This window comes from Tetrao urogallus (genome assembly GCF_951394365.1).
Source record: "Tetrao urogallus genome assembly, chromosome: 2".
NCBI lineage: Eukaryota > Metazoa > Chordata > Aves > Galliformes > Phasianidae > Tetrao > Tetrao urogallus.
In genome coordinates, this window is record NC_136814.1 from 34,350,991 (window position 1) to 34,371,349 (window position 20,359).

At 36.9% G+C, this 20,359-nt stretch overlaps 1 protein-coding gene across 1 annotated transcript in view; it reads left to right on the top strand.

The window, feature by feature from the left end:
* Positions 1-1,451: 1,451 nt before the first annotated feature.
* The window catches only part of AKT3 (AKT serine/threonine kinase 3), a gene marked incomplete at both ends in the record, with an annotated part of 130,122 nt that continues 111,214 nt past the window's right edge, over positions 1,452-20,359 (top strand). The window contains one exon of the mRNA XM_079550795.1: positions 1,452-1,497. Coding sequence (XP_079406921.1) covers positions 1,452-1,497 — 46 coding nt within the window. The remainder of the gene's footprint in view (positions 1,498-20,359) is intronic.

Here is a 20,359-nt window from a genome sequence, read left to right on the forward strand (position 1 = left end):
TTTACTCTGTACTTGGCTGCATTAGGACAGCTTATTTCCCTATCTGTTCTCCAGTCATTCCTTGCACAGCTGCTTCTGGGACAACAGTTGTTTGTTTCTGTCATGCATTTACGTGTGTTGGTCAATAAACTGAACGAATGTGGCTGCGCTGCGTTTTGTAGTATTAAACTGGTCGTTCTGTTCTTGTTCCATGCCAGCAGTGTGCAAAGATGTGTTCCTGTGTGTACAGCTAGAGAAAGGTGTTCCTCCACCATCACAGAAATCCCTCTCCTTGGCATCTGACCCTTTTCTGGATTGATATTATGTGGGTGTTGCTGTTTACTTCAAAGGATGGAGGGAGAGGCAGTCTGCTGGCAAAAGGAAACCTCTCCTTCCCTCTGACTTCTCTTCCTGTTTGGTTACAGTGCTGTTATCTCTTCTTTGCACTTAGCTGGTAGTCTCAGAGTGAGGTGTTTGGAAGGGGGGCTGTGCCTTTTGGGAGCAGCATGTCCTGTTGCAGGACGAGCCTCCCTTCTGCCTCTGTAAGTCAGGCTTTAGAGGGAGAGAGCACTCCTGGCACTGACTGTGTGAGAGCCCTCAGAGAATGCGCACTGCCTTTCATAAACTGGACAGCAGCTTTTCTGGGTTAGTCTGTGTTCCTAGAAAGTTGTTTTTCTATTCATTTACTTGTAGGCAAAGCTGATTTTTAAAAACTTAAGGTATCATATAGTTATAATGCTGTTCCTACTTTCATTGTATTTCTGTAGCCTTTACTATTTATTTATTTATTTATTTATTTTTAATTCAAGCTTTTAAAAAAATAATTGAATGGCTGGCGAGTGGCTTAATACAGATTTTGACAGTTAAGCCGTAATGGATATGGTTATCATCATAAGGCTTTTCTTTTAAGTGCTTTTGCAGAATCTTTCATTCCATTTCTCTTTTGATATGATCGGTGTCTTCATAATAGAATCACTTACCCATTACATGGATTCTCACAAATAGGGGAATGGTTAAAGACAGCGTGACTTCAAAGTTGGACCTGTGCAGAAGTACTGACTTTCATTTAACAGCATTCTGCATTAGTACAAGAAATTTTATTGTGTGCGTTTTATAATAATGCCACATAACTTAAAATGTAACACACTTGGCTTCTGCTAGATGGGTGTTCATGAAAAGGTGTTCATGAAAAATATCCTGTAAAACTAGAAATCTGACTCTGTTATATTCTTAATTAAAAGAAGAAAGGCAGACTTTTTAATATGAGCTCAGTCAGAGGAAGACATCAACAAAGAGTGTTTTGTTGACTGTCAAATGAGAAAAACAAAAAGACTTAAATTCTTTCTCTAATATTTCCTTCCAGGGTGACTCATCAATAGAATCTCCCAAGAGCAGCAGAAGAGAAGCCATACAGACAAGCTGATAACTCAAAGAAATACTCTTTTGAGTTGGGGGTTCAGAGTGGAGCCATCATGAGCGATGTTACCATTGTGAAGGAAGGCTGGGTTCAGAAGAGGGGTAAGTTCTATTAATGCAAAGTTCTGACTTGTAGCTGTGTGTGTGCAGTGGCATTGTACAGTTATACTGTGAGCGTTCTTGATTTATCTTCTGGTCTGCAGCAAGCTAATCTGACCATATGGAATTAACGGCTATTAAGACCTGGGTCTTGTTAATACTTAACCCTCAGAATTGCCCCTGTTTATGTGGGTAACTGTGACAGTAAGGAGGTAGCTGGTCTCGGTAATTTCCACTTAACCTTGCTGCTGCAGCTCCTGTCACTCCTGTATCAGACTAAATATGCAGTGGTGGCAGCTGTAAGTGGGAATAGAGGTGCACAGTTGGAGGTTGTGTAGAAACAGTTGTGGATGCAATACTTTGCGTAAAACTCAATGGATGCCAAAATGTGGCTCAGCTGATATTACTTACTCAAGTACTCCCCATAAAATCAATGTATTACTTGTGTAAAGCTCAGTGTATACCTAATTGCTCTGCAGACCTGGAAGCCATATGATTAAAGAGTATGTTCCTAATTATAAGCCAGTCTAAAGCAGTATTTTTTCTTACACTCAATTCCTGTAAATTCTTGAGATGTCATTTTATGATCTGTCACTGCGCGATCTGGAATTTTGGGATGGTTGCCGTATGTTGGGCTTTGAATGGGAAACCTCTGGAAACACCTGGCATTCGTATCAAGTAATGAACTTTGAATGAAATCTGTGCTTTGTGGTGCTTTGCTTGGGGTTGTTGTTGTGCATGTGATTATTTCCAATAGAAGATCATCTCTCTTGCAGAGAGAAGGAGATCTGTATTAAAGAGGAATGCATACCGGTTCTATCCCAGAAGTATTTAGATGTGAATAGTATGAATAAAATGGCTCTTTAATTTACATAGAAATGCTTTGTTTCATTAGCAGTGTGCAAAGACAAAGATCATTATTAGCTTTCTTATTGCAGATTGACATTAAATGTTAAAGAAGCCAAGAGAATTGTGGAAAAAAAGTTTATTATCCTGTAGTTACTCCTGCATAATTGTATTGCAGTATTTCATTATGTGTATTGAAGATGAAAATTAGCTAAATGGCATGAAACTTGAGGCCTGCTTCCTGTTTTGTAGTATTATACTTATGTATATAACAAACCAAATTTTGCAAGGCTAGAATTATTTTAAAATTTTGAATTATTCTTCCTTCCCGTCTTCTTGCTTGCTCTATTTGGATATCTCATTTCATTTTCTGTTTATTTCTTGTAATTTCAAGCCTATTAGGATATGATTGGATTGATCGATCTTTTTCATTCAAGCCCAATAGCAACTCTGTGATATGTATTAAACAGGGTCCCAGAAAGGACTGTGGTTTTGTATAGTGAAATTAAGTGTCATACTGAACATATGAAAATTTGAAGTGTAAAACAAAGGTTCTCCTTCTCATGCTGCTATCAATTAAAGAAAAGCCTACTGAATTTTACATTTTGTTAGTTTTATTGTTTTGTTTTCAAATTAAAAACATTTTATGACATTCATTTTTCCTCATTTTAATGAACTTGCAGCAAATGTATGGTTGTTTTTTTCCTTCTTGCTCTAGGTGTTTTTTTTTGTTTGTTTGTTTTTTTAATTTGCTTCTATTTCCTTATTTTTCTGTGTCTGACTTGTTCTGCTGATGGATTCAGTTTTTTTTTTTTTTTTCTCTGAAAACAGAGTGAAGTGCAGTTTTACGATGTCAAAAATTTGTAACCATTTGCTTCAGTACTTATACATTTCATGTAATTACAGATTCTACCCAGGCTTTGCCTTGGAGTCAGAGTTGCTAAGCTAAATATTGCCAAGGAAAAGTTAAGCTAAACTTAGTCGCTGTTGTGAAAGTTGGGATTTTCCTGTGCTCAGTAGACACCTGACCAGCTGAATATTCTCTCTCTGTACCAAGAAGCATCATGGGACTGGGTAAAGTAGCACTGCTTCTTCAAGCTTTAATGCAATTACAGTTTTTAAAGTGGGTTTTCTAATCATTCCCACTTGACAGCTACTGAGCAGTTTGAGCTACATAGAGCAGTTTGATATGTACATGCTAGGTTCCTCCCGGAGGAAATCAGACATGGAATCTCCTCTCTGTGTACGTACTGCGCGGATTTCAGCCTCCAGCTGGGGAATGACCATACAAACCCAACAGCTTACAGCTGGTACTTTGAACAATTGTAAGCTATGTGGATGGTACAACATTCCTTCTGAGGCACCAGACTGAATTTAACTTGAAATAGAACTCATAAACTCTATACACTGTAAAAGCTGGGGCCTGGGCACCAAGTGCTTCAGTTGACTGATCTGGTTTTATTATGCCAAATTGCTTGGTTCTGTGAATATAGCCTAGGGCTTTTAAAAATGGTTCCCTTCAACAGTCAGGGAAGTTTGTGGTACAGGAAAAAAAGCAGAGCAATCTTTTGCTGCAATTCAGAACCTAGTCAAGAAGTATGAGGGTGATGATAGAACTGGGATGAAGCAGAGTTCCAAAGAGCCAGCTAATCAGAGGCTGTTACAAAAGGGAGGTAAAGGAACTGATTATTGGAATGAGAGGGGAGGACTGATAGTTGAGCTGAGGATCTCTCTCCATGCTGAGATTGAGATAGAAAGATGCTGAGGAGTAGAGGGTCTGTTTTGTTAGTGCAGTGTATTGTGATTCTTAATGGCTGTGAAATGCATTGAGAAAATATTTGCTTAATTATCCTTCCCACTGTATCCCTGTTAGGAATAGAGGGCTGATATGCCTGTATGTATGTCTGCAAGTCTTTACACCTGCTCTTGAGCACAGAGTCAGTATGATTCCACATTTCTGGCTTCAACATGCTGTTGTGCAGTGTATGTTTAAGTGACCAAGCTATTACAATATTCCTATTTTAAAATCACTCAGCACTCAAAGTAAGAAATACCAGAATTAAGTTTATTTAACTAAAGGTGATCATACTTGGGTTTGAATAGTCTTTACAAGCAGGTGTTTCAGTGTGGTGAGAGTAGATGATACTGAGAGAAGTTAAGCTGAAGGTTGTACCTGAATGCTTATACTGGCAGAAGTGACAAGCTGGAAATGAGAATTTCAGATTATGTATGGATTGAAAGCCAGGAGAAAGCAAAGTCTGAGAAGCTCAGTTAACCTCAGCAGAGGTCAGAGCCCGTGCAGTATGTGAAAGGAGATCCTGAGGCACAGGGGCTGGACCTGCCTCAACAAGTGATGCGGTCCAGTGAGAGCAGATGCAGAGACTGCAGTACTTAGTGATGAGGACCTGGTACCTACCTGCACTCACAGCATTTGCAAGCGAAGTGGGTTTGGTCTGGTTTCTGTCTGATTCTGTGCCCCATTAAAGCAGCGGTAGAGCTCCGGAGTACATCTCGTAGTTCGCTTTCATCTGAAAGAAACCAGATTTGTGCACTCCAGGACTGCTTCGTTCAGCAAACAAAAGTGCATTAGCCAGAGTGATGGGAAGATTTGTTGCTAGAGTGCTCTCCTTATCTGAGCTAAAGTACTAGTGCAGACTTACCCTGCGGGACATCAGAACTTGTCTGAGCAAGATCCAAATGTATGACATGAATGGTTTTTGGATGTGGTGCTTAGTAGCCGCTACTCAGTCAAGAGAGCAGTGAGAATGGATTTTGTGCACGTGATCTTACAGTTGTGGGTGACTTGCTGCCTCAGATCAAGTCCTTAGAACCAAGCATCTCGTGGCCTTATGTTCCTGTGCTGCTGGGAAGATAGTCTTGCAATGTACTGGTTGAGTATGCTTTGTTTCAGAGAGGATAATCATTTTCCTTTCTTCCCTCTGTTCTCCAGTCATTCCTGTAGCCAGAATAGAAAAATGTTGTGTTGTCTACTTTTGTGATTGTCCTTTTTAGATGACACCAACTTTCTTTCCTTCTAATGCATAGAGGTGAGAGGGACATGGTCTTAACTGAGAACCTGAAATAGACTGATTCAAACCTTGCTGCTGATTTGCAGAACACGATGTTTATGCAGTTAGTGTAAGGACTCTGCAGTAATTGCTGAAATTACTTCTACATTTTGGCTTTGCTTATAAGCACAATGTTTTGCTGAGCGTCTTTTCAAATTATTGTAAGATTTAGTCTTTTTAATTTTACTGAACGCAAATTGAATGTCTTACTGAGTGGGGATATATTCTGAATATATCAGTTTGGAAACAGCTGTTTTTTCAAATGGATGAACTTGCTTAGTCTGATTGGAGCATATCATTATGAAAGAGGTTTTTATGCATATAATTCAGGTGGTTTGTTTCTTTTTCTTTAAAGCTAGTTTCTCGTGTTGTGGGGTTGACCTTGTCTGTGGTCTATAATAGTCACAACCATTAGAATTAGATTTAACAATCGTTAATAACTATGCTTAATTGCAACCTAATTTCTTTATACACAACCTGTGCTCAAGATTTCAATTAGTTTAAACATGGGAAAAGTTTTAAACGTCTATGTTACCGTGTTATTAAAAGATCATTTGGGACAAAGGAAAAATTGACACAGTTTTAAATTGAACGTGTCAGATAATGTGTGTGTCTGTGTTGAAAGAGTAAAGGTTTTCTGTTTGAGGAGAGTAGACCCACTGTGGATTACAGAACAAAATGGCTAAATCATTACTTAAAAACAAAATGTTGTCTGTTTAAGTCTGTACTTCTGTACTTCACTTATCAGATGTCTGTTGGGCTTCTACATTCAGGTGTGTTAAATGAGATAATGCTGTTTGTTGTGGCCATCTTTACATTGTTTATTATTATATTTTTTTGTGCAGATTATGTGAAATAGATAATGCATACAGAGGTGACATTAATCATTGTTTCTCTTGTCTTCTCCTTATCTTGCAACGCTTGCACAGTACAGCAAAACTTGTGGATGAGTTTTACAGAGAGGGAACTGGAGTATAAAGCTGCACTAATTTAACCGTGATAACTTAAGGCATTTGGTATAATGAGATGGAGGTTAGAAAAAAAGAGATGTTATGAAACTTTCCTGTAACTCCTTCAATAAGTATATCATTTGAAATACTTTAATATCTTTTTCATTCAGATATTATTTATTTATGAAAATATATAGCTTTTCGTAACTTCTTGGTATCCAGAGTAGAATCACCTGAAGTAGAATTAGCATTTCTAGCCTCATGGAGATTATAGAGTAAGATCTGTTTGATTTATTATGATGAGATTAATACAGCTGCCAGTTTGTTCTCATTTCTGTAGTTCAAGACAAGATGCAGATATAATGGGATTTGGGATAATGGGGTAAAAAATAAACATGTGGAAAATATTTTGTGGTGTTATATCTGTGTTATAATGGACATTAGGTTTTGCAGTGGAACCAAGCCCAAGAAGATGTTAATTTTGGAAATACTTGCTGGAGCTTGAATTCTTGCGGTATGTTTTTTTTGGGTGGGGGCAGGAATGCCTTGATTGAAAAAATAACCTTAGAAGTTATGGTACTAATTGACTGTTATTCACAACCTGTCAGAAATCTTGTTTGCAGATTGTCTGAGTTATTTGAGTAGTTTAACACACCTCTAACAAAGACAAATTTAAATAGACTGTCTTGAACATCTGCTGCAGAAAGTAGAAAAAATTTAAGCCATTTTCTAATTGTTTTAGCAAATGGTAGTTTAAGGTGAAGTCATCATCACTGATGAACCACTTGAAGCTAAACAAGTTGTTGAAGTTCCATTAAAGCATTACACAGAAGTTGAAGAGTCAGTGAATGTAAGAGGTGGCTTTGAGGAACTGACCAAAACAGAGAAGAAATGACAATAAAAGCTTTATTATATAAATGTTTATACATCTAAATTACAATATTTTTTTATGTTCTCAAATAGATATTTTTACATCATTCACTCAGTTCAAAAATGGATCTGTAATGTTGCTTGCAGTACTTTGCTTCCACATCCACCCTGAACAGGGAGCTGAGTATGTATGCAGAGGCTGTTTTCCTGCAGCTACTGGCACAGGAAAGGGGCCCTCCATGCCCTCCTCCCTGACCCTTTCACTTTTCATTTGAGTGCCAAGTTCTTCTTTTTGGGAATAATCATAATCTTTTTAACCTTACTTCTCCCTGACAGAAGGTCAGAGCCACATGAAAGTCTGAAACTTGATGTATATAAGATGAGGGTGGGATAAATAACTATTTATTCCAGGTACTTTTTAGGTTGTAAATTTGTGAGTGTTGCTGTATCAACCCTTTAGCTTGGATTAATATAAGTTTCTACACGTAAAAGCACTATGCTATAGTAGCTGAAGCCTGAGACACAATCAAGAAGCACAAAGTAGTTCCAACAGTCCCAATTTTTTTTCCTCTTCATTGTATTTGCTGAATGCTAGCATAGGTAATACAGACATGCTTGATATCTGATTTTGTTTCAATTTGTATTGTGATATGGCCTTTCCCCTATTCTAAATGTTTGTATAATTGTGATTCTGATTGATATCTGATTGATAAAAATGACATTTGTCTAGAACTGTGTTGTAGATAGCAGTGTTCTGTGTGTGTTCTTTAATTGAATATGTTTATTCTCATCACAACTGTGTTGGATAGAAAATGCAGTAATGCGTTCAGAGGGAGAAAGGTGTTATGTCTGTGTTAATAGGATTTTATTAGAGTATAACATTCACGGGAGTATCAGCATATTTGACTTTGATGCTGTTGATTGTCAGATATTTGTTTTCTTGAAAGGGGGTTGAGAGCCTCAATATCCAAAGGGTATCCCTGTTATTACCACTTTTCCAGTGGCTTGCTTCTGGTGCTTATCATTTTAGTCTTTGGGATAGGGGGGAAAAAAAAGGAAGATGTCATTTGTCCTTTCACATGTTCTGAGATTTATGGTGTAAAAGTGCTTCTACTATTGCTAAGAACAGCAGGTTGCTTGTTACACAGGAAGACACCTAGGCAGTGGTCTTTGGAATGTTTCAGGCAAATTGGAATTGAATTTTCTTGTATGTCTATTCTAGTTCCTATGTAGTGATTGCTGCCTTATTGTCTGTGTTCTGAATGGTTTTTCCAGTCACTCTTATTCTTACCAGTTTGTTACCCATGAGGGCAGTTCTTTCCAAGAGACAAGGTTAATGTTCTGTTGCAGGGCCTGGAAGGCAAGATGCTGACAATTCATTGTCCTTGTCCTACTCACAGCCTTTCTGGCCTGGCAGTGCTGTGTGATGAAATTGTACTGTTTGGGAAGAGTTGGAGGAACTGTTTCTCAAACATAGACTTTTTTTTTTTTTTTTTTTTAAAAAAAAAAGCTTAAATAGTAATTCTGTATAATACTTTTGGCATTCTGTAATCTGTTGACTGAACTTAAATCTCCTTGTGTTTATGTCACTTTCACATTAAATATTTTAACATTGTAATGACAACTTGCTCACAATAGTAGAGTTTTTGGTCTCTAAGAAGTCATCTTCCCTCACTCTATCTATTTGCCAGTCTGACCAATAAGTACATGCCAAACCTACTTTTGTTTCAGAGGCAATCCATATATCCTGCTCACCTCAGCTGGGCTGATCAGCTTATGCCTCTGTGGGCTGTAATTGTCAGAAACGTTAATAAGGTCAAGAACTGTGACTCAAAATTAGGTCCTGAGGGTGTTTTAGAGCTGGGTGGAGAAGTCTATGGTGTAGGGCACAAATACAGAAGAAACAGCTGAAACTGCAAAATGAGATGCTGAAAAATCAGATTTGGGAGGAGATTGGGCTAGTGATCATTGAAAGAATGAATGAAAGATGGAGGACAAGGGAAGCAGGTTTTGTAACCAATGAAGTGCTATCTTGATTGCTTTTCCTTCTTCCAGAGGAGCTGTTGACCCTTTGTGAACATCTGTGCAATCTATTGGCAAAATGAGAGGTTTTCTTCCCCAGCAAATATGGAAAGAAGGTGGTGGCAGTGCCCAGGACTTAAACATGGTGATAACTGACTGATCTTTTCCCATAGTGCAAGCAAAACTGTTGTTCTGACCTTACTTGACTTGTGTGGGAATGATTTCCTGGAGTGGACTTTGACTAGTATCTTATACAGCACAGCATAGTCAAAAACTGCCTGAATATGGTCTGGGGCTACCTGACTGAGCAGGTGCTTGGACTGAATGACCTCCACAGGTCCCTTCCCACCTCAGGTGTGCTGTGATTCTGTGTGGTTCTGTGAACGTGATGAGTGGAGCTTAGATTTTGATGTGCATACTGTGCACGTTTCCAGTGCTTTGGTTTGGACTCATTGTCATGCCTATTCATGGGCTGAATGCCTTGTAGCAGTGGGAATGTATTAGGCACAGTCGCAGTGTAAGCCAAAACTTGTAATAGTTGATAATCGGGAGATTTGCTTCAGATATGTACTCCTTATCTGTAAAGCAGATGTATCTTTACTCTCATTTTTTCCATCCCTCTTCAGTACCATCTTTAGCTGTGCCATAGGTGCTCTGTTGATTACTCTTCTTGCAAATCAGGGCAGAATCTAGCTACATTACTTTGTAATTAGATCATTGTCTACAGTTTACCATAAATACTGAATTTATTAACGTTCTTTATTGTAAGATTGCTTTCTTAAGGCTAACAGGAAAATAGGAAATCATTGTTTTGCATGTCAGCACACTGGTAAAAAATTACTTGTCCCTTTTCAAGACAGATTCAGAAGTTCACTTTTGAAAAGTTAGGTGATTGTCTTCACAAGGGTACTTAATTACAATGTGATAGTATATTAACTATGGGAAATTGGAAAGTCCCCAACTTCATTTATTGTCAACATTTTTACCTTGAAATTTCAAATTATTTAATCTTCAATTGCGTTTGAACAGTTGAACTGTAAAAGATGTATTCACTTCCTACTGGTTTTCTGTTAGCCACATTGTCATGCTAAGAAAGTTACTGGATCCAAAATAGTTTTCACAGAGAGCTACTAACTAGCCTGAGATAATGAGAAACACACTCATGAGAAACTGGAGAGGGATCTTGTAGCTACTTTATACAAGTCCTTTGTGCTTTTGGCTGCAGTAAACTCAGGGACAACTATCTAACGAAGAAAGATGCATAAGGTGGTAAATCATGTGAGGAATTGAGCCAATGGTATCTTAAATTTGGTTCTCAGTGTTATGAATTTTAATTTTTCTGAGCTAGTTTCCCTCAGTTAAAATGGAAATAATATTGCTGCTTCACCTCAGGGGCTTCTTGAATGTAAGTCTCGTAGTCTTCATGAAACACGTGCTTCACATTACTGTATTCTTGCTTGTATAGAAAGTGGAACGAGCCTACCAGTAGTTGAAGTTAGCATGAAGGAGAAGCAATGGATGATTTTGTTTTCCTGACATTTTGCAGAGGAAGAGGTGAAATCTCTTAGGAGTGTGCAAAGTGTAGTGTTTATAATTAGATGCAAAAAAATCCCCAAACAAGCCAGTAGTCCCTTACCAGTTCTTAAGGTTCGGTGTTTTTGCCAGATGTCTTCCAGAGAGAATGGAGGAAACTCCCAAAGAGCAATCCCCAGGAGAGGATTCCATAGGAACACGGTGCCATCTCTCCTACACTCTTCTGACCAAATGAAACTGCAGTTGTAGCAGTGGTTAAACTTTTACATGGATGAAAATAGATACAAAACAATGTGGTTTTGTACAGCATAGATTGCTTTACTTTAAAACTAGCATTCACTATGCTCACTTTCATATCATTATTCCAGGTTATGGATGCTGACTAATACATTGGAAACTTTTCTGACCAAGTTTATTCTTATCTTGAGAAACAGCAGCAACTAGTGAATTTTAATTAGGATCCTGTGAACTTGCCCTTGATAGATGCAGTTCCATGTTTACTTGGAATGTGTATTAAGTGGAAGCTGTTTCTGAAATGGGGGAAGTGTCATGTCCTTTTCTTGCACTGTTTTGTTGGCACTTGTGTTCGTAACGGTCGCGGGGTGAATCATACCAGGAAATTTATCTGGCTGAAAACTAATCTATTTTTATTTTCTCAGCTAACTTTCAGATGGATTGTTTCCCTGGTCTGACTCACCGTGTAGCTGCACAAACAGTAGTGCTGGCACAATTGGGAATGAGCGACTGGAGGTGTGGAGGGGAAGAGCACGTCCCATGTATTGACAGCCTGCACCTTCCCCTAGCGTAAATTGGTTACAAAACTGCACCTAAAAATTAGGCTGGGACTACAACCAAGCTGCAGCACAATTATTTTGTATTTTGAGATTGTTTTCTCTCTGTAATTCCTGTTTAGGAAAGAGCCAGTGATTTAATGTCTGTGCTGATCCCAAACTTGATTTAATTAAAAAATGCTGCCAGGTGGTTAATTCCCATGGGTTTAAAGTTTTTGAACAAACAGTAACTTGTAAAAGAGTAGTGACTTGGCTAATGTCTGAAAAAATTAAACAGTGCCTTAATCCAAGTGATACAGTAGCTTTGTAATCCTCTCTGATTTAGGGGCTTCATAAAAAGAATGTTTTTAAATAAAAAGCCACCCTTGCAGCAGAAGGACACCCTTCTGAGACTGTCGAATTTGTCGGTTTCTGGGTATTATTTGAGATGTAAACCATACTTACTGTTTTCTGACTTCACAACATGCATTCTGTGTTAGTAGACTATCAGTGAGACTTCAGATAATGTTAATTTTCAGACCTGTGAGTTTTTGCAGAGTTTGCAGTATTCTGCAATATGACTGCAACATTTGGTAAAGTTCCTTTAAAAGTATGTTGTGGCATAAATTCATTCTTTGTAAACCTTCTTCTGGTTTTGTTTGGTTATATAGCAAAATTTGGAGGAGGTTCAATATCTTTATATCATGCATGAAGAATATCTGTAAACATTTTTATTTAGGATCCCTTTGGATGTTCTTCCGTCACAGTCAAAGCTTTACACATTTCATTTGCACCCTGTGGAACCAATGTTGGTACATAGGGTCTTATGATGACGAACTTTTTCCACACTTTCCCCAGAGGGAAGAGGGAATTGTTCTGGTCGTAGTGCATTATTTGTGATTTGTAATAGCTGTGTAATGCATATTTATGTGTGAGCTTTTTTTTTTTTCTTTTTTTTTTTTTCCTGTGCCAGATTCCAAAATGTCATTAATAGAGAATGCCAGAAATGTTGAGGGTATTGGTACTGTCAAATGTATTGATAAGGAAGGTTTAAATAATCTGTTGTAGATATGGAAATAAATGGAAATAATAATAAATATTACCTTTGATAGTAAAAAGCACTTAAAGATTGTGCTATAAAAATTTTAGTATTATCTTTATCTTTTTTTTAGCGGATTTTTTTTTAGGAATATAATATAATATTTTTATATACTTATGTAGCTATTGGTTTGATCTGAATTTATTATGTTTACTTCTTAAAATGAATTTTCCCATAAGAGTTATCAAGTCACAACACCAGAACTGGGTGAAATAGGGGGGGGGGGAGAAAAATGCTATTTTTATAGTGAGACAGCGTGATTGCAAAAGCATTGCTGTCTGAATGTCCATAGTGTGTCTGCCCTTTCCTTACCAAAGGAAAATTATCTTTGTAGTATACTGAGTTTTGTCAGAAAGAAAGTCGCAGGTCTTTATATTCAGTAACAAACATTGTCACTTGTGAAATGCCTCACAATAAGTGTTTGCATTTTTGCAGTAAATTATGATCCTGCATTGGAGGTTTAGCATATTAATAGCCTTTTCTTTCTTCCAGTCCACTTTGTTTCCTGAAAGCCAGCCGTGGCTGGTAGACTGTTGATGTCGGTATATCACAGCTGTATTGTAGGAGAAAGTTTAAAGTGATCAGATGCACAGTTTATAAGAAGATGACTTACCACAATCTCTTTGTTTTTCCAATCAACATATTTAAAAATGCTCCAAATATCTTGTTTTCTTTAGAGTTCTTTGAAAATCTGTTCGTATTTCTTTGGGTGTGCATATTTTTTTTTTTTTAAATACAAAGCAAGAAATGAATCAACTTGCTAACGTTTTAGTCTTCTCAAAATAAAATACCAACAATTGCTGTCTACTATGAAATGCAATGCATCGTAATCCAATGCTTGAAGAACACATTTTTAAATATTGTTTAGAACATATCGTGCAAGAGGAGAATGGTGTTTAAAAATGTACCATCACCATAAATGTAGATGCTTGTAGTGTACATGAAGACTTACAGAGTTACAATCAGAAAGATATGGCTATATCTGAAAATGCTAGTTTCTTCAAGTCCTCATTCACTATGAGAAGTGGATCTTTTTCTCATTTTTAGCCATGTTGAGTGTGCCTTTTCAACTATACATTAGTGTGAAGTTCTGTGGAGCCTGGGGCGCGGAGCAGACACTGACAGCAGAACAGATCTGGAGAACTTTCTAAGACGGTTGTGAGCGCAGTCACCAAGGAAATGGTCTTTATGCTCGTGCTATGCTGTGCTGAGCTTTTTTTTTCTGGGTGAGAAATATTCAGTAATGATTTCAGCTTCTACTGTAGATAAAGATTTTGTTTCTGGTTTGAAATGATAAGAAGAGAAGTGTTGTACAAATAATTTTCTTTTGGTTCCTACTGCAACTGCCATTACATTATTCTTGGTATAGAAGTCTGCCATTAGTTTGCTATGTTGTTCCCTTGGCCGCAGTTGTGTGAACTTGGTTGAAGGAGTTGCAGGCGAATTTACTATTTTTGCAGAGTTCTAAGCAGCTAGTGGGCCTGACAGAGAGCAATTGATACAAATGGGAAGGATATAGAGCATGGAGACCTGTTTGAAAGATGTGTTGATTGGGCTGGGAAGGTGAGTATCTTTGGTATGAAAATCAAATAACCATTGCTAGATGCAGTAACATCACAAAAGGAAAAAAATAGAGAAAGTTTGGTGTGACCGTATTGTTTCTGAAAAAATATTGAATATTTATATTGGAGAAACTGGTAATTTTTAATGATTTTAATGATGAGGTCACAGGAAGTTTCCATAACAGAAAAATTATATGGTAATTGCAGTAACTACTGAGATGAACGAGCATATATTTCAGTGACTGGAAAATGAAGTTAAATAGAAAAGCGCTCTTTTTCTTCACTGTTATTTATAAAATGGTATTATGTAATTACAGGAAAAAATCTAAGCAAATATAATTAATCCCTGGAAACTTCCAGCTCAAATACTACATTGAAAAGTGAAGGAATAAAAGAAGGAGGTAAATTTATCTATCTTGGTAATAAGGTGCCTGTCATCTGGGGATTCCAGTGCACGGCTACTGTTACAAATTGGCAAGGCAGCAGTTTCATTTACCAACTAAATAGGATGCGGTCATGAAAAAAATCCATGCTTTAAAGACCGGAGTGTGAAACTTCAACTCGGATATTTCTTTCCATCTCAACATATGGATGTGAAAGCTGGAAATCTAACAAAGGTACAGAAATCTAAATGCCTTTGAAAGCAAATGCCTTAGAAAAATACTACGTATTAAATGGAATGAATTTATAACAGATGCCAAGATTCATTAGACAGCTCAAAAACCCCTTGGCTCTAAAGTTATCCAGAAAAGAAGATGGAATTATCATCTGGAACATATGTTAAGAATGAAGCCAGAGCATCTGTCATGGAAAGCATGCCATTGGGCAGCTGGAGGAACAAGGAAAAAGCACCAACTGAAAAGAATCTCTGCATAGAACACCTAAGGTAAAAAAAAAAAAAAAAAAAAAAGGAAAAAAAATAGAAAGGAAAAATGAGACCTCGCAGTGGTTGCAGGAGGGGTGGCTGGAGACTTTTGGTTTGCTTTCTAGTTTGCTTTTATTTTTTTCAGTGCACATAAGCTGAAGGTTTTGAAAGTACAGTCTATGTACAGTACTTAATTGTTATGTATTTTCATTTATTATAGAATTTGTATATACCTTTAGGTGTGACAAGAGAAATTAACAAATCTTTATGCCTTGCCCCTGGTTGGTTTGATCTGTGATAGAGCATCCTGAATCATGTGGATAAAAATCTGAGAACGTTTGCTTTTGTTTCTTTGTGGTAGAACTACTTGTCACTTTCCTGGAGTTTCTGAGGTAGAAACTCTCTGCTAAACTGTCTTTTGACTTGCACTAGTATTACCTTTAATGTTAGCAAAATTTGTGCTGGAAGCACCTCAGGAGCATTGAAATTTCATAAAAGACTTCCAGTTGGAATGTAAGGTTTCAAATCTGTTGTCTGACTCTATCTTTTGATCCCATGTTATGCAGAGCATTTCATTAAAATACAACAATCTGAATTAACTTTTTCCAAAGTAGGTATTCAGTACTGTGTTGGACTTGGTGGGTTCCTTTCCTTTGTTGATGATGGTGTTTGTTTATATGTTTGTTTTGTTTTTCTTTCACTTCCCTTATGATTTATCAGGTAAAAGGGAAAGCTCTGTGCTCAGTAAAGTGGAGGTGCTTCCAAACAAATGTGTGTGATACGGCTTTTTAAAATTTGGTTTCTTTTTTTTTTTTAACCTCACTGAATCAACTCACTAACACCCAACCTGACATATGGGTAGAGATGCTTCCTGTGAAAAATTTGAAAAATGCTTTCACCTTCTATATGCTGAAAATTCAAAATCGTGGCATTTCATAATGCTTTTGGAGCTGCTTAAGGTTTACCAGAAACAATTTTAAAATGTATGCATTTTAAATACAGAGAAATCCTATTTTATGAGCTTAAGTAGAGAGCCAAGAATCATGTAGTTCCACTTTGCAGGGTAACGAGTTTAGGCAAAGTGAATAGCTTCTGAAACATTTTCAAACGTGTATTGATAGCTACAGCTTTTCTGTTTCTTCCACTTACAATATAATAAATGTTACACTGAATATATTCCTTATTGCTTCATAAAGGTGAGAAATGCTTGCAAATGCAATTCAGCCACACTTAAAGGTTCAGCATTCTAAAAGTGTAATTAGTTTTTACTTTTCTTTTTAAAAATGTTTACGGAGTTTTTTCTAATTAATTCTACACGTTCAGAGTTGATAGAACAAAGCTTAGATGCCTTCTTCTCATTTGCAGGAGGTAAAGCATGTAGCTATTGACCGTGCTTCACAACCTATTTGGTCAAGTTTTTCTACTTAGTATTACAGACTTTACTGCTAATCTGTTGTGTAATTATTGCAGTTAGGACTGCAGATAAAACTCTGCTTAACTAAACTTTATCAGAAGGTGTTCATTCTGCCAAATTCAGAGTTACCTTCGGCTGTGTTTTATGGAAAAATAAACTGAGAACACTCCTGAATATCTTTTCTCCTTTAGCTTTCATGATTCTTTACTCTTTTGCATGTTTGGAAATTTCTTTATATTCAGTTTGTAATAAAATACTTTCAGAACTACATTTAATGTGCTTAAAAGGCAGATCTCTGGAGTAAATGAAGTAAAAAAGATTGTGTGGTGTACTACTTCAAGTTGTGTTGACTGTTGTTTTGAAGTACAGTTGTCCTGTGCTCACCACTAAAGATTTTTGCCAAACAGTACATAACAATGAAAAATACTCAAGTGCTAAAAATACAGGATTACTACATGCTCTGACCTGTGGTCACTGAGTTGGCAGGAGTAGCCTTGTATTGTTCGTTCAAGGTTTGTTTGAACAGAACAATTATAGGATGATCATTAAAAGTATTGACATTATTTTTCAGGAGTAGAAGATTAAAAAAACACCTTGAAGAAACAGGGTTTTTAAGAGCTCTGTAGGATTGCACTACACAAAATAGCAACAGAAGACAAAACATTGTAAACATCTTCATTTGAAAAATACTCAATTCCAGTAATCGAGGAAGTGGTTGTTGATGCAAATTATGTATTTTCCCTTGCAGTATTTTGAAACAATATGCTACAGAATCTTCGTCTGTAAAGGAAGGGGGCTACTTGCCCATGTTAGGGGTCTCATGTTGGGTGAGGATTTTTGGATGTTTGGCAAAGACAGAAAGACGACTTCCCCCCCTGAATTATGATGTAATTCACAACCAAATGGCACACAGAGTAGTGGTTAGGTCGAAGATTGTTAGGCTGATAGTCTGAATGAGTGAATACGTGCTTTAGAAACCTGGTTTCCATGGGTGAGTGTGTGTGGGTTTCCAGGGTACAGATTTGCTGAGTTTATGCCAGAACTAGTTCTGTAATAAAATTGGAATGTTTCAGCCTTTGTTTTTCTGCTGTGTATGGTCAGCATGCCTGTGTTATTTTGTCCTTGTCCCTGTCTCAACTTTATTCCTTTTGTAACTGATTTGAGAAGTTGTTTGGGAACTGACAGAAGGAACACTGGCATTTCCTTCATCTTCTCCTTTGGGTGTACTGGATATTCTTGATTCAGCCTTCCAGAAAACATTACTTGTAGGTAAAGCTGAGGTGAGTAACAGTGATGGACAACAGCAAGCAGATAGTAGAGCTGACGTTTTCCCAAGCTGTGAAACTAGAGCATTGGGTTGGAAAATGAGAGGAGATACCTGGATAATCTTTTTATTTCAATTCAGTTCAGAGACCAGGTTTTACACTTCAAACAGAATTTACTGCTTCCTATGATTGTTTCTGTTGCTAGACTGGAAGAATTGTGATTCAGATTTTTTGAACTTTGCGAACAACTCTGGTTGGTCTCATTGAAGATTCAGGTGGAATGAGAGGTGTTCCATTTTAAGAGGTGGAATTAAAGTCCAGTTAAAAACAAGATAGTTCTCTTCCTCCAAACCCACTTTTCTTAAAATTTAGATAATCTGTAAATTTATGATGTTTGAAAGTGCTATGCGACTGTTTTCAAGGTTGTAATTATGATGATGAAATAGTTTTTCATGTGTGGAAAAATGTTTACTGAATAAATGGGCAGATGCAGGCCAGTGTATGACTGTGCATTTCTCCATAAGAAAGTGGAAAAATGTATCACTTCCTCAGTAACTTCACTGAGCTAGGTGAACTAGTACAGCTGTCCTTATGTTGAAAATTATGTACCAAAGTAACTAGCTAACTTCCAAAGTCTTGGCCTGTGTTTCCAACAAGGCTGCCAATTTATATTATGTATTGATACATTTTATTGGACTTAAAAATGTAGTGCTGGACGAGATTTTGAGGGCTAGTTGTCTGTCTCTTTTGATGCAGAGACAAAAACTAGAAAGTCCATACACCATGTTTGTCTGTGGTGTTCTTGAAAGGACCAGCAACCCTTTGACGCTAAGTTGTTCTACAACTCAACAACAAACTTTATTTGGATCAACTTTCTGAATTTTTGTACTGCCGTCTATAGATGTGAGGTATGATTAATCGCTGTCCTCCTTATAAGACTCTTTCATATTTTAAGAATGTTATATTCTGCCTTCCTCCTATTCTCTGCCATATTCCTTGTTTTAGACTAAGCCTCAGTAGTTATTTTAACTGCATTTCAAACTTCATGTTTTCTACAAACAAACAAACACGAACTTTATAGTTTGTTCTCGCTGGGCTTTTGGTGTAGCTTCCCCTCCCACCCACAATTTGGTAGTGTTCATCAATTGTAAATGATAATACTTAAGAGCTTTTCTCTTTGCTTAGTAGAGAGGAATAATTCCATGTGTTTAGCTGTTTCCCCTTGACTTACAGACAATATCTTTGTTTGTTTATAGCATAATATTTGTCTGTTATGATATTTGCCTCTTTAATATCATTATTGCATCCGTCCTTCAAAGTCAGCTTTTTCTTTCTATTTTTTGAGATGTACTTGTCGGTTTTATAAAAAATAAAACCAGAACAAATGCTGAAGATAGATTTTGTGGGTTTTTTTTCTTTATACCTAAATAAGTGATCTGTAACAGAATGCAAAGAAGAAGAAGTAGAGAGTTATTCTTTTTTGCTTCACTTGAAAATGTTGGGGAAAAAAAAAATCTGAAACATGATGCTTTTTGCAGTTACATTGACTTTTAATAAGTGGTAGCATTTCAGTAGTCTGGAATATGACCTTCTTCTGGGAGGTTAGATGAATAATATTCAAATATTTCTTTTTTTTTTTAAACTGTTGACTTCCATTAACTGTGGTAGTGTTGTTGTAGTTTTATCTTTTATTAACATACCATATTATTTACCATTGGCTTTTTTGTTTGTTTGTTTCAATGTACTATAAAGAGAGTTGGAAATACTGGTGAGCATTTTTTTTGTTGATTTTTTTTTTTTTTTTTTTTTTCCTCATCTTTTGCTTCTGTTGTAGTGTTCTGGTAATCTTTTGTATTTTTTAAAGAAAACAATAATCTTTTAAAATAAAAATTGTGTTTCAATTTTTGAAAAAAAAAAAACAAACACAAAACAGTTTCTGTTTGCTTATATAAAGAACAGCAAATTCATCTGAGGAAAATGAGTATAATGATTAAGAAAAATTGATGTAGTGATACTCTAAATAACCAGATGTGATGAAGTTACCCTAAGAGGTGTATGAAATCTTAGACCAGTGGTCACCATAGAGCTCATGTTTTGATGATCAGATAGTCTTTGCTTGTGACCCCTGCTATAAGGCGTTTCTAGTAGATTCGTATATTGTGTGAGGCTTCTGAAAGTGGTGCTGGGCTTAAATGAGATGTTCTTGCCAGTGCATTTATTTAAATTTGAGAGGTCTACTTTCCAATTTTCACTAGTACTAATTTAAAGAAAAAAAGTAGCGGCTTTTCTTCTGTTTGTTTGCAAAAAAGTCTCTGTGGTACAGTACTGCTTTCGTTTTGGAAGTGGGCTTGATGTTCCAGGAGAGTTCCTGATGCTGCAGGCACCTTGGCTGTTCATTTTGTCCAAATGCCTCATGAATGCAGTTCTATGGGAAACACATTTCTGAGGTGTTTGCCCTCCTTCCTTTTCTCTTATCCCTAACAAAGCACATCAGGGCCCACCTGGTGTCCATGTCCCAGGCTGTTAGTGTGATACGCATTTCCTGCATGTCTCCCAAACCTTTACCTCTCCGTTTTTTGGGGAAACTTCTACATAGCTTTC